The 14,144-nt window shown below is 41.2% G+C and overlaps 1 protein-coding gene across 1 annotated transcript in view; it reads left to right on the top strand.

Moving 5' to 3' along the window:
- LOC130876329 (ankyrin repeat domain-containing protein 36A-like) overlaps positions 1 to 14,144 on the top strand; it is a 140,998-nt gene that overhangs the window by 75,927 nt on the left and 50,927 nt on the right. The window contains exons 12-14 of the mRNA XM_057772858.1: positions 7,655 to 8,701; positions 10,225 to 10,318; positions 13,695 to 13,768. Of these exons, the coding sequence (XP_057628841.1) occupies positions 7,655 to 8,701; positions 10,225 to 10,318; positions 13,695 to 13,768 (1,215 nt within the window). The remainder of the gene's footprint in view (positions 1 to 7,654; positions 8,702 to 10,224; positions 10,319 to 13,694; positions 13,769 to 14,144) is intronic.

The following is a 14,144-nucleotide window of genomic DNA, read 5'->3' as shown; positions in this document are numbered from 1 at the left end:
ACCACTGATTAAAGTTAGAAGGCACCAACAATGCTACCCCCAGAAAGCTGACAAACTCATGGAAACTGAACAGTCAACTACTGAACCACACCTGGGTCAAGGAAGAAATTAAGAAAGAAATTAAAGTCTTCCTTGATTTAATGAAAGCAAAGAGACAACATACTCAAACCTATGGGACACGATGAAAGCAGTGCTAAGAGGAAAGTTCATAGCACTAAGTGCCCACTTAAAGAAAACGGAGAAAGCATACATTGGGGACTTAACAGCACACCTGAAAGCTCTAGAAAAAAAAAGAAGCAGACGCGCCCAGGAGGAGTAGAAGACTGGAAATAATCAAACTGAGGGCAGAAATCAACAAAATAGAAGAAACACAGAAAACAGTCCAAAGAATCAATGAAACAAAAAGTTGGTTCTTGGAGAAAATCAACAAGATTGACAAACCCCTATCCAAACTAATTAAACGACAGAGAGAGAACACGCAAATAAATAAGATCAGAAATGAAAAGGGGGACATAACCACAGACACAGAGGAAATTCAGAGAATCATTAGATCTTACTACAAAAGCCTGTATGCCACAAAACTGGAAAATGCAAAAGAAATGGACACTTTTTTAGATAAGTACCATATACCAAACCTAAACCAAGACCAGGTGAACAATCTAAATAGACCTGTTAGTCGGGAAGAATTAGAAACAGTTATCAAAAATCTCCCTTCCAAAAAAAGCCCAGGACCAGATGGTTTCAATGCAGAATTCTACCAGAACTTCCAAGAAGAGCTAATACCTATACTCCTTAATGTATTTCACAATATAGAAACAGAAGAGTCATTGCCAAATTCCTTTTATGAAGCTACAGTTACCCTGATACCAAAACCACACAAAGACCCAACCAAGAAAGAGAATTACAGGCCTATCTCACTCATGAACATCGACGCAAAAATTCTCAATAAAATACTGGCAAACCGAATCCAAGAACACATTAGAAAAGTTATTCATTATGATCAAGTAGGCTTCATTCCAGAGATGCAGGGCTGGTTCAACATACGCAAATCTATCAATGTAATCAACCATATAAATAAATTGAAAGAAAAAAACCATATGATCATTTCATTAGATGCTGAAAAAGCATTCGACAAAATTCAACACCCCTTTATGATAAAGGTCTTGGAGAGATTGGGGATACAAGGGTCATACCTAAATATAATAAAAGCTATTTACAGCAAGCCGACAGCTAACATTAAATTAAACGGAGAAAAACTCTAAGCCATCCCACTAAAATCAGGAACACGACAAGGATGTCCACTCTCTCCATACCTCTTCAATATAGTGCTTGAAGTTCTAGCAATAGCAATAAGACAACATAAGGGGATCAAGGGGATCCGTATTGGAAAGGAAGAAGTTAAGCTTTCATTATTTGCAGATGATATGATAGTATACATAAGCGACCCCAAAAACTCTACCAAAGAACTCCTACAGCTGATAAACACCTTTGGTAATGTGGCAGGTTACAAAATCAACTCCAAAAATCAGTTGCCTTCCTATACACTAAGGATAAGGAAGCAGAGAGGGAAATCAGAGAAGCATCACCTTTCACGATAGCCACAAATAGCATAAAATACCTTGGGGTAACTCTGACCAAGGAAGTGAAAGATCTATTTGGCAAGAACTTTAAGTCTTTGAAGAAAGAAATTGAAGAGGACACTAGAAAATGGAAGGACCTCCCTTGCTCTTGGATTGGAAGGATCAACATAGTAAAAATGGCAATTCTACCAAAAGCAATCTATAGATTCAATGCAATCCCCATCAAAATCCCATCAAAATTCTTCACAGATCTGGAGAAGACAATAATCAACTTTATATGGAAAAACAAAAAACCCAGGATAGCCAAAACAATCTTATACAATAAAGGATCGTCTGGAGGCATTACCATCCCTGACTTCAAACTCTATTACAGAGCTACAGTATTGAAAACAGCTTGGTACTGGCATAAAAACAGAGAAGTTGACCAATGGAATCGAATAGAAGACCCTGACTTTAGCCCACAAACCTATGAACACCTGATTTTCGATAAAGGAGCTAAAAGTATACAATGGAAAAAAGAAAGCATCTTCAACAAATTGTGCTGGCAAAACTGGATGTCAATCTGTAGAAGAATGAAAATAGATCCATATCTATCACCATGCACAAAACTCAAGTCCAAATGGATTAAAGACCTCAATATCAGTCCAAACACACTGAACCTGATAGAAGAGAAAGTGGGAAGTACTCTACAACACATGGGCACAGGAGAACACTTCCTATGTATAACCCCAGCAGCACAAACACTAAGGACATCATTGAATAAATGGGACCTCCTGAGACTGAGAAGCTTCTGTAAAGCAAAGGACACTGTCACTAAGACAGAAAGGCAACCCACTGACTGGGAGAAGATCTTCACCAACCCTGCAACTGACAAAGGTCTGATATCCAAAATATATAAAGAACTCAAGAAATTAGACCGTAAAAGGTTAATCAATCCAATTATAAAATGGGGCACTGAGCTGAACAGAGACTTTTCAACTGAAGAAGTTCAAATGGCCAAAAGACACTTAAGATCGTGCTCAACTTCCTAGGTAATCAGGGAAATGCAAATCAAGACAACATTAAGATACCATCTTACACCTGTCAGAATGGCTAAAATCAAAAACACCAATGATAGCCTCTGCTGGAGAGGTTGTGGAGAAAGGGGCACTCTCATCCATTGCTGGTGGGAATGCAAACTTGTGCAACCACTTTGGAAAGCAGTGTGGCGGTTTCTCAGGAAAGTCGGGTTCAACCTACCTCTCGACCCAGCAATACCACTATTGGGAATATACCCAAGAGATGCCCTAACATACAACAAAAGTATATGCTCAACTATGTTCATAGCAGCATTGTTTGTAATAGCCAGAACCTGGAAACAACCTAGATGCCCTTCAATGGAAGAATGGATGAAGAAAGTATGGAATATATACATATTAGAGTACTACTCAGCAGTAAAAAACAATGACTTCTTGAATTTTGCATACAAATGGACGGAAATTGAAAACACTATCCTGAGTGAGTTAAGCCAGACCCAAAAAGAGGAACATGGGATGTACTCACTCATATTTGGTTTCTAGCCATAAATAAAGGACATTGAGACTATAATTCGTGATTCTAGAGAAGCTAAATAAGAAGGTGAACCCAAAGAAAAACATATAAGCATCCTCCTGAATATTAACCTTCATCAGGCGATGAAAGAAGACAGAGACAGAGACCAACATTGGAGCACTGACTGAAGTCTCACGATCCAAAGGAGGAGCAGAAGGAGAGAGAGCATGAGCAAGGAACTCAGGACTGCGAGGGGTGCACCCACACACTGAGGCAATGGGGATGTTCTATCGGGAACTCACCAAGGCCAGCTGGCCGGGGTCTGAAAAAGCATGGGACAAAACCGGTCTCGCTGAACATAACGGACAATGAGGACTACTGAGAACTGAAGAACAATGGCAATGGGTTCTTGATCCTATTGCACGTAATGGCTTTGTGGGAGCCTAGGTAGTTTGGATGCTCACCTTAATAGACCTGGATGGAGGTGGGTAGTCCTTGGACCTCCCACAGGGCAGGGAAACCTGCTAGCTCTTTGGGCTGAGGAGGGAGGAAGACTTGATTGGGGGGAGGAATGGGAGGTGGTGGCGGGGAAGAGGCAGAAATCTTTAATAATTAAATTAATTAATTAATTAATAAAAAAGGTATTAAAAAGAATCCCCCACAAAGAGGACACAGACTAATAGGTTGTATTAGAAAACAGGATCTACCTTTCTGTGGCATCTAAGAAACACGCCTCACCAACAAGGATAGATATCACTTCAGAATAAAGGGATGGAAAATAGTATTCCAAGCAAATGGACCCAAAAAGCAAGTAGAAGTCACCATTTTCATATCTGACATAATAGACTTCAAACCAAGACTAATCACAAGGGATAGGGAAACAATTGTTTATTGATTCCTGATTTTGTTATTGTGGGAGTTTTCCCCCTCTTTTGTTTTGCTGGCTTAGGATTGTTATTCTTTGTGTTTTCTTGGGTGTGATTAGCCATTTCAGACTGTTTTCCTTCTAGTATCTTCTGGTGAACTGGACTGATAGAAACTTCTGTGGTCTTATCACAGAATGTTTTTCTTTCTCTGTTGATTGTGACTGGTAGTTTTTGCTGGATATTCTAGTCTGGCATCTCTGGATTTGTAAAACATCTGCCCAGGCTTCTCTGGCTTTCAAAGTCTCCATTAAGAAGTCAGGCGCTATTACAATGATGATACTTACGTACTCATCAAAGGAAAAAGCCACCGAGAAGATACTGCGATTATAAATATTTATGCTCCAAATGCAAGAGCATCCAAGTTTGTAAAAGGAACACTACTGTACCTCAAATCACATATTGTGATAGTTGGTAACTTCAATATCTCACTCTCACCAGTGGACAGGTCATCCAGATACAAACTAAGCAGAGAAATGCCAAAACAAATGACATCATAAACCAAGTGGACCAAACAGATACTTGAGAACATTTTGCCCAAACATAAAAGAATATACCTTCTTCTCAGCAGCTCATGGAACTTTCTCCAAAATTGATCACTTGCTGGGAACACAAATCAAATCTCAATATGTATAAGAAAATTAAAATAGTGTCCTGAATCCTGTCTTAACTACCATGAATAAAAGTTGGATCTCAACAACAGAAACTGCAGAAAGTATACAAACTCATGGCAACTGAACAACTTTAAAAATGTATATCTTGGAATTACTCTAGTCAAGCAAATGGAAGACTTGTCCAATAAAAACTTTAAGACATTGAAGAAAGAAATTAAAAACATCAGAAGATGGGAGGACCTCCCTCACTCATGAATGATTAGAATTAATATAATTAAAATGAACATCCTACCAAAAATAATCTACAGATTCAATGCAATTCCCATCAAAATTCCAACACAGTTCTTCACAGAAACTGAAGAAATTATCTTCAGCCTAAAAACAGACACACTTATCAAAGGGATCAAAACAAAGAACCACACATAACAAGTCCACATCTTCAGACACCTGATTTTTACTAAAAGCAAAGGCCAAAAATACACACTGGAGAAAAAACAGCATCATCAACAAATGGTGCTCATCAAACTGGACAGCCACATGTAGAAGAATGCAATAGATTCACATTTATCACCCTGCAGAAACTCAGCTCCATATGGGTCGAGGACCCCAACCTAAGGGCAGATACCCTGGAACTGATGGGGGAGAATGCAAGGAATAGGCTTAAACTTATTGATGAGGAACAGGATTCAACAGCACAAGCACAAAGACCAAAAATAAGTGGAGCCTCATGAAACTGAAAAGCTTTCGTACAGCAGAGGAACCATCATTCATAGAGCAGACAAACTTGTGAGAAACAGGCCCATCTGTCTGCACGCTTTGTTTGCCATCTTCATTTGTAGCCTGACCGTCTTTCTGAAGTGGTTTCAAATCTCTGGTTTTCTTTTGCTGTTTGTTTCGTTTCATTGAGATGACTGGAGCTAGTCAAAAATGCTTTTCAAATCACAGTAATAATTGTTGTAATTCATGGACTTGTGAGTCCATTCTATAGATATCACATGTATGTTAGGATTAGTCAAGGAGACAGACGAAGAATTGCCTTGAGATTCTGAAATATTTTCTTTCTTAATGTCACTATTATTTCTAAATAAACATCGCGTGGTGTTACAGCATGAAAGGGGGCCAGGTACACCGGTGTGCCTGTTATCCCACCACACAGAGCTGAGGTAGTCAGCCTAGGATACATACAGTGACATTTCTGCCCACAATTATTTCCTCATGTCCCTCCTGTAGAATTAACAGGTAGTGTGTGCTTGCTACCTCAGTACTAGGGATTGGTGACTGATGATTAGGACAATTCTGTCACTGTGTAAGATTCATTTTAATAAAACCGTTATGATATATAGGGTACAGAAATGCGGCCGTAGAAGTTGCGAGGATCACTATGGGCTGTGACTACTATCTACAGTCTGAAGAATGATTCCAGGTTACTATGATTCTTTGGCATATTTTGCTGTGTAAGAGTCCTAATGAGATTCAGAAAGGAAGTTCAGACTATCAGTTTTATTTATTATCAGTTTTATTTATGTCTATGGGTGTTTTGCCTGCTTGTATGTTTGGGGGCCACCTGTATGAAGTGCCCATAGAGGCCTGGAACTGGGGTCACCATGCGGATGCTGAGAATTGAACTCCTCTGGGGCAATATTATACAGGCCACATATTTCTGCACTGTATCAGCAACCCGCCTCTCAAGCCACAATAGCAGCAGAGGTGCTAAAAGCATCTTCAGACTGGCTGTATCCTGAGCTCAGGATGCTGATGTTGTGATGCTCCTCCTTTGTAACTATGGAGGTCGCCTGCAAAGAACTGTCAATTCCAAGCTAGTGACAGCACCATGGATGTGTCTTTAGTGCTGCTACCCCGGAAACAGAATGCTAATGAACTTCCCCCTCAGTTTACCTTGGGGGATAAAAGATGTTTGGAAAATGAACACGGGTGATCTTCAGGATTTGAATGAACCCTGAGACTCCCTTCTGATATTGCTGTGTGAACTGTGTCTCAGTTATTCCTGCGCCTCCACACCGGTCCAGAGAGACAGTTTTTGTTGGGGCGTTGGACCCCAACAAGCCCCCAGTCCTCTAGAAGTGCTCTTAACCACTGAGCATCTCCCCAGCCCTCCATAGTTTGGTTCTCACTATTCTGAAAGAAGAGGGAAGCCGGTGGTAGGACCGTCACCTCCAAAGTTATTTTCTTCTCATACTAAAAAGCACAGAGAAGGACCTGGCTTGTTTTAGATATTTGATAAATCAGTGTTCTTGAGTTTCTATTATTCTCGAGTTTTTATTAAGGCTTGCCATTCTTCTTTAAGCTGTATCTTGCCCAGGAAAACTTAGGAAACCATCACAATTGCAGGCTATTCAAACATCATGTTGAAATTGGCTTTCTTCTATGTTAATCTGGTTTTGCACGCACGGTGTCACGTTTTGAAGGTGAATATCTTAGCTCTCAGACTATTCAGTTAGTGATTTTCAGAGACTAAATGTCAGTGAACATCAGGGCTCAATATTTAAAGAATGGTGAAATAAAATCTTTTTTTTTTTTTTTCGAGACAGGGTTTCTCCGTAGCTTTTGGTTCGAAATAAAATCTTTTTATGTGAGAATGTCCTTGTAGTATTTAAAATTACCTAACATATACCGAGTGAGGATTAGTCTAAATAGTAGTGATAGTGTTAAGTCTCCTGGGAGGACTAATGTAAATGAGGTATTTTTTATACATATTTACTGTATGTGTGGGCACGTGCACATGTCTCAGCACCCCAAGAAGATTAGAGAACAACAGGGGTCCTGGTTGTCTCTTTACCCTATGGGTTCTGGGGGTTGGCCTCAGGTTGTCAGTCTTCGGTGGCACACACTTTTATTTACTCTCTGAGCCATCTCACCAGCCCTAAACTAGTTTTATTTGTTAGTCTTGCTTGTTGTGATTTTTGTGTAACTAAATGTATATTATGAAAAGCTAAAGGTACGTGTTAAATTATTTAATGATTTTTGTTCATGCCCTATAACTTCCAAGGACAAGGATAAGCTGGAGAAACATTCCTTGGCACAGAGAGCGTCCCAGCATCAAGTCAAGCAGAGGGACTCCCCACCTTTACAACTCCAAGAGCAAGACCAGGAGCCAGAGGGGAGCACGGCTTCTGATGGAGAAGATGGGTATTCAAGATCTGCCAAGCAGCAAGTGCTCAAGGGAGTGTTACTAGAAGGAGACAGATTGAAAGGTGAAGATACTGTACAGCTTGCCACAAATAAGCTAGGCCAGAAGGTCGGTGAGATCTGTGAAGCTGTCAAAATTACTGTTCACCATGAGGAAGAGCGACCACAGGATGACTCTACAGGAAAAACATCCCTGAAGTCGGCCACCCCTAAACTGGCCTGGGATATGCTTGGCTGTGAGGACAGAGACACCGCTGCTGCACTGGCCGCTGTAACACTGCAGACCTATCCCAGACAGAAGGAAGGTGGCCTTAGAAACATCTTTCCGTCTCCCTCTTTCTCTCAGGCCTTGGAACACAGTGGCCAGTCAGTTACTAAATCTCCCTTAATGAAACATAAATTAGACTATGAAAGTAACAAGTCCGAAATAGAAGAATCCCTTCATAAAAGCGAGGAGAAATCTTCTAAAACTACAGAAGGTGGAAAGAGTAGAGGCCAATGCCCAGAAGTATGTGTGGCCAGAACGCAAGACGGCTGTGCATTCAAGAGCCAGTTTCAAAAAACTCTGAGACCAAAACGCATGGCCTGGCAGTTGGATAGCAGACACATGTCGAAATCCAGTGACTCCAAAAGGCTTCCAGAATCCACAGAAAGGAGTCACACGAGCGAATTTAACAGTTGGAGTGATTCTACCCTTCTCGACACTCACAAGAAAAGTAAAGGCACACCAGACCTGACCCAGAAGCCCCGGGCGCAAACGGTGAGAACCGCCAGTGCCGCGCCGCCTGGTGGCAGGACCGCAAGCGCTTTGGCGGATGAAGATAGTCAGGACAGGCTGTCCAACAGTGAGTTCCAAATATTAGAGGAAGAAATCCTGGCCTGGGAGAAAGTAAACCTTGAAAACCAGGTAGTTGCTCTTTTGCTGACATGAGTTTCATTCTGATTTTCTCTTAGTGAAAACTGTTCACTAGTAAAGACCGGGTTATTTAGGCATGATATTGCCTAGCCATATATCTGGTTATTTATGCATGATATTTCATAGCCATGTAGACTGCTCTATTTCCTAAGCAATGGAAGACAATGCCATGACATCAGCTCCCTAAACCACCTTGAGTGTCACTTGAGATAGTAAAAGCACCTGGCATTTTGTAAATATTTAATAAGTAACTGTTGTTTGTTGTTGTTGTGTTTGGTTGGTTGCTTTGGTTTTTGGTTTTTCGAGACAGAGTTTCTCTGTGTATCTCAGGCTGGCCTTGAACTCACAAAGATACACCTGCCTTTGTCTCCTGAGTGCTGGGATTAAGGGCATGTGCCGCCAAGCTGTGTAGAAGTAATTGTTCCTAACATTCATTTTCTCTAGACTTGAAATACTTTGTGGTCTTTATGTAACAAAGAAAGAATTCATGGCAGGTTTGATATTTGCATAATAGTCTTTTTTAGGTTTATTTTTATTTTAAGTGTGTGTTTTGCCTACACATATGTCTAATTGTAGCTACAGAAGGTTGTGAACTACAGCACGGGTGCTGGGAATTGAACCTGGCTCCTCTGGAAGATCAGCGGGGCTCCTACTCCCTGAACCATCTCTCCAGCCCCTCTTAGGGGTGTTTCACATAAAGGTTTTTTTTCACATTTTAGTCAATTTTTCCCTGTATACCTAGGTCATCTAAGCTCTTGTTTGTCTAAATGAAGGTTCTCCACCCTGTGCTATGTCCACCAGGATACAATCTGGTGCCTCTCATCATAGCAAATACGGAGCTTAACTACCAGAGCAGGGTCGGGGGTTTTCTGGGTATGGTTATGCACAGGCTAGTGACCCAAGCACTTGGTAGGGGTGAAGTAAGTATGCAGTGTGATGAGGTCACCAACCACTATACATTGTGTGTGTGTGTGTGTATGCCTCAAAGATATAGAATTTTTTCTGCCCTCATCTATATTAAAGGCAATATACATATAAAATTTTATTTAAAATTTCTCTATATACATTTAATTTCACTGCAAATACAAATTGGAAGCTGGGATCCTAAGACAGAAGACCCACCTATATCACTTGTTGAGGTGTGCATACCATTCACGCTGGTTCATATATGTGATGACCATGGGCCCCATGATTAATATGCAAGACTTGGTCACCATATAAAGAAAAAGTATTAGCTTGATCTACAAACCATACAGAAGATGCTGTACAGAGATGTTCTGGAACTCAACATATATTTAATTTTAAAACAATGTCTTTTGAGATAGGAACTTCATTAAGAAGTTATTAACTTTTGTTGTCTTTGGATCTGGTTAATTTTGGTGTGTGATATTTTTATTGCCAATGGTTTTTAATAACAAAGGAAAAATATAAAAAAATTAATAAGAAAACTTCAGATACCTTCTTATGAAACGATTGGATCTTTGCAGAATAATTATGGATATTAATTTTTTCAGAGTGTCTCTGAGAATCTACCAAACAAGTGTGAGGGGATCTCTTCTGATGCCACGGGTCAAAGGGGGAACTATCTAGAAAATGAGCACACAAGAGGTAAGAGCAGCTCGTCCTGAAAGTCACTGGAAATCGTGTTCACCCGCTGAGTGACAGAAATGTGGCCTGCAGCCAAAGCAATGTACCAACTAAACGCATAGGAAGGAAAGGACAATAAAAGTGGGAACGGGTGTCTATCCTTCAACAACCAAGAGCACAACTAAATACTCATTATTAATTCCATGTCGAGATATTCTAAGATCTGAGGAAAGTTAGGACTAAGAAATGGGAGGGAAAAGGGGAGGAAAGGAAAGGCCAGTGGGGCAGGTGTGGATGCAGGCCACAGGCTCTCCTGCCCAGTGAAGGGTGGGGAATTGGAACCCTTCTCTTCACGAAGACAGAGACCTCAAACAGAACCAAGTTCTCTCACTCCTGCCTTTCCCGCCATTGAGAGTCCCCCAGAGACCTAAGGTGCCAGGTCACATAGTTGTCTTACAGTTTTAATCATAAATAAATTTAAATGTGTGTGGTTGGCCACGTAGGTACACAGTTCAGTGTCGTGGAAACTGTTTTTCTCCTCATTTCAGAGGCTCAAGAGAAGAAAACATAGGATCAGTCATAAAGAAATCAGAAAAAGACATAGGCCTTTAATATCTTACTAGAGTTTAAAATTCCTTTGGCAATCTTAATGTGAGTTGTCTGATCAGGGCAGCCTGAGGCCGGAGTCCAGACGGAGCAGTGAACACTTTGGAAGCAGGCCTCTGGTTCCAAGGTGGCCGATCTCTGGAGTCCCCAGGCTGAACCGTGCGAGCGTGCACATGCTGACCAGCAGATGTGGGACTGTATTATCCATCAGTCGGGGTCCTTCCCCGACACCCGGTCTGTTTGACTACTTCACTGCATATACCCGCGTATCAGTTAATCCGGTGCCTTCTTGAGTGCTGTGAAGCTTGAGGACACAAGTCCCCATGCCAGTGGTAAACACATGCAAGGCTTTTAAAATCTTCCTGAGAGTGTCTAGCCTTGCCACCTCTGCCCTGTTGTCTGGGATCTCTGACCCTCGTCTTTAGGCAAGCGTGTGTCTTGCTGCTCCTGGTCCTGCCTTGCCCTTTGCTGTTCTCTGGGCAGATCATTTATTTCTCTGAAATCCGGACTCAAGCATCAGCTCCACAGCAGTTGTCTGTAAAGTCTGTTTCAGCCTTGAGTGTTCAGTGCCTGAAGCTTGTATAAATTCATGGAAAAAAACAGCATAGGGACGTGCCTTTAATCCCAGCAGAGGTGGGTGGGTCTCTGTGAGTTCGAGACCAGCCTGGTCTACATCATGAGTTTCAGGACAGCCAGGGCTATATAGAGAGACACTGTCTCAAAAGTTAAAAAAGAAAGAATTCATGGGATAGAAAATAAAACAAGGGGCTGGAGAAATGGTTCAATGGTTAAGAGCACTAATTGCTTTTGCAGAAGACCAAGGTTCAATTCCCAGCACCCACATGATGTCTCAAAACCACCTGTAACTCCTGTTCCAGGGGATCCGATGCCCTCTCTGATCTTCACAGGCACCAGGCACACATGTAGGAGGCCGCTTGTTTGTCCTGGCTGCTCATCCCCGAAATAACCACACAGAAACCATATTATTTACAATGCTGTTTGGCCAATAGCTTATGTGTATTTCTGGATAACTCATATCTTAAGTTAACCCATCTCAATTAATCTGTGTATCACCACGAAGCTCTGGCTTACTGGGTAGAGTTCTGGCGTCTGTCTCCAGCAGGGCTGCATGGCTTCTCCTGACTCTGCTTTCTTTCTCCCAGCACTCAGTTTAGTTTTCCCCATCGAGTTCTACTCTGCCAAGCCAGTTTCTTTATTAACCAATGATATTCACAGCATACAGAGGGGAATCCCACATCAGCAAATGAAACATTCATATGCATAATAAATAAATAAAAATATTTTTAAAAAGAAATTAAAACAAATGTGTGTACACATGTTTGTGGTGTGTGACTAAGTATGTTATATGTGTGTGTACCACAAGTGTGAAGGCCAAAGGTTGATGTGTAACAACTTCCACTATTGTTTCCTACCTCATCTTCTTTTTCTCTTTAATACCTGTTTATCTTGTGTACACACACACACACACACACACAGGAATGTGCCATAACACACATTCAGAGAACAGCTTGTGGAAGTTGGTTTCCTGCTTATATCACATGAGTGTCAGGGATCACCTGAGAGGAGATGCCTTTACCACTAAGCCATCTTGCTGCCCCAACTTCACCCACACTTTCTCTTTTCTTTCTTTCTCTTTTGTTTGTTTGTTTTTCAAGATGGGGTTTCTCTCCAGGCTGTCCTGGAACTTGTTTTGTAGACCAGGGCCTTGAACACACTGAGATCCACCTGCCTCTGCCTCCCGAATGCTGGGATTAAAGGCATGCGCCACCATCACCTGGCCCCACTTTATCTCTTGAGACATCATCTTTCACTGAGCCCAGAGTTCATCACTTATCCACAGTGGCTGGCCAGCATGCTAGGTTACAGACTTGTGCAACCTTACTCAGCTTTAAGTAGCTGCCAGGAATTTGAACTCAGGTCCTTGTGCTTGCTCGTCAGGTCCTTTACCAGCTGAGCTAACTCAGGAATTGAGTACTACTTAATAACTTGTTCCACTATTGGAGACAAACAAACTATAAGGGGCTCATAGGGAGGACACCTGTTCATCTGTACAGTCATCTGTGGGACCTGGGCTGCAGCGAAGAAAGGGAAATTGTCTCGAAATGAACAAAAACACGTGTGATATAAGGAATAGGGTCTTCAAATATAAATGTGCAGAAACATCCTATTAATTTTGGAATCCGTGATTGATAACACGGGTTGTCTAAAATGTATTATGTTAAGACAAAAATGGTGTGGTTGTGTGTTTCCCACTCTCCTGTTTTAATGTTTGCTTCTGAGGATTTTGTTCTCAAAGCCAAAGCTTTGGGTTTGTAGAATCTTTCCAGCATGGCTGATGAGAAGACGCTCCCCCCCCCCCCCCGAACAGCTGTTGTCGGGTTTGGGGTAGTCACAGTTTTTGCCATTTAGGAGAAGGCTTCATCAAGCCCAATATCACAAAAGGGGGTGTGTGTGAGTGTGTCTTTGTGTATCTCTGAATGTGTATTCTTGTGTATGCATGTTCGTGGGTATGCGTGTTCGTGTGTATGTGTGTTCATGTGTTTGCGTGTTTGTGTGTATGTGTGTGTGCACATGCATGTGTGCATAGAATAGTTTGCTTATAAAATATTTTCTAATAAAGGAGCCACCTGCGTATTAAGCTTGATTTAAATTTTTAATTTGGAAATTGACAATAACCATTATTCTTTTAGTATTTTATCCTTCTCATCTATTTTTAAGTGCTGCTCTTCTAAGTGAATAGTTTTTTAAGAGACTTGTATATGTGTTACAGCAGAGTCGGACTCCGAGGTGACAACCCAGTCAGAACAAAAGAGTCTTGATGACACTGAAAATACCCAGCTGCAAGTATGCGCAATTTTAATATAAATTCTCGTTCGTGTTTCCTTTGTGTTAATAATGTGCCATACTCCAAACTTCATAATAGCCTTTCAAAAGCAATTTTTGTTTGTTTTTGTTTTTCAAGACAGGGTTTCTTTATGTAGCCCTGGCTGTCCTTGAACTCCCTCTGTAGACCAGGCTGAGCTCAAACTCACAGAGAGCCACCTGCCTCTGCCTCCCCAGTGCTAGGATTAAAGGCGTGTGCCACCACATCTGGCTCAGAAGAAATTTTTATATCATATTTGACATTTAATTTTTGAAACATTTTAACTATTTATAAAGCAGTATACTCTCCGAGTATGGTCAGTTAAAACATGTTGCTTGAGAACAAGGATTTTTCTGA

Source organism: Chionomys nivalis, chromosome 6 (genome assembly GCF_950005125.1).
Source record: "Chionomys nivalis chromosome 6, mChiNiv1.1, whole genome shotgun sequence".
Classification (NCBI taxonomy): Eukaryota; Metazoa; Chordata; class Mammalia; order Rodentia; family Cricetidae; genus Chionomys; species Chionomys nivalis.
The sequence above is the reverse complement of the archived record's forward strand: the minus strand, read 5'-3'. Positions and strand labels throughout refer to the sequence as shown.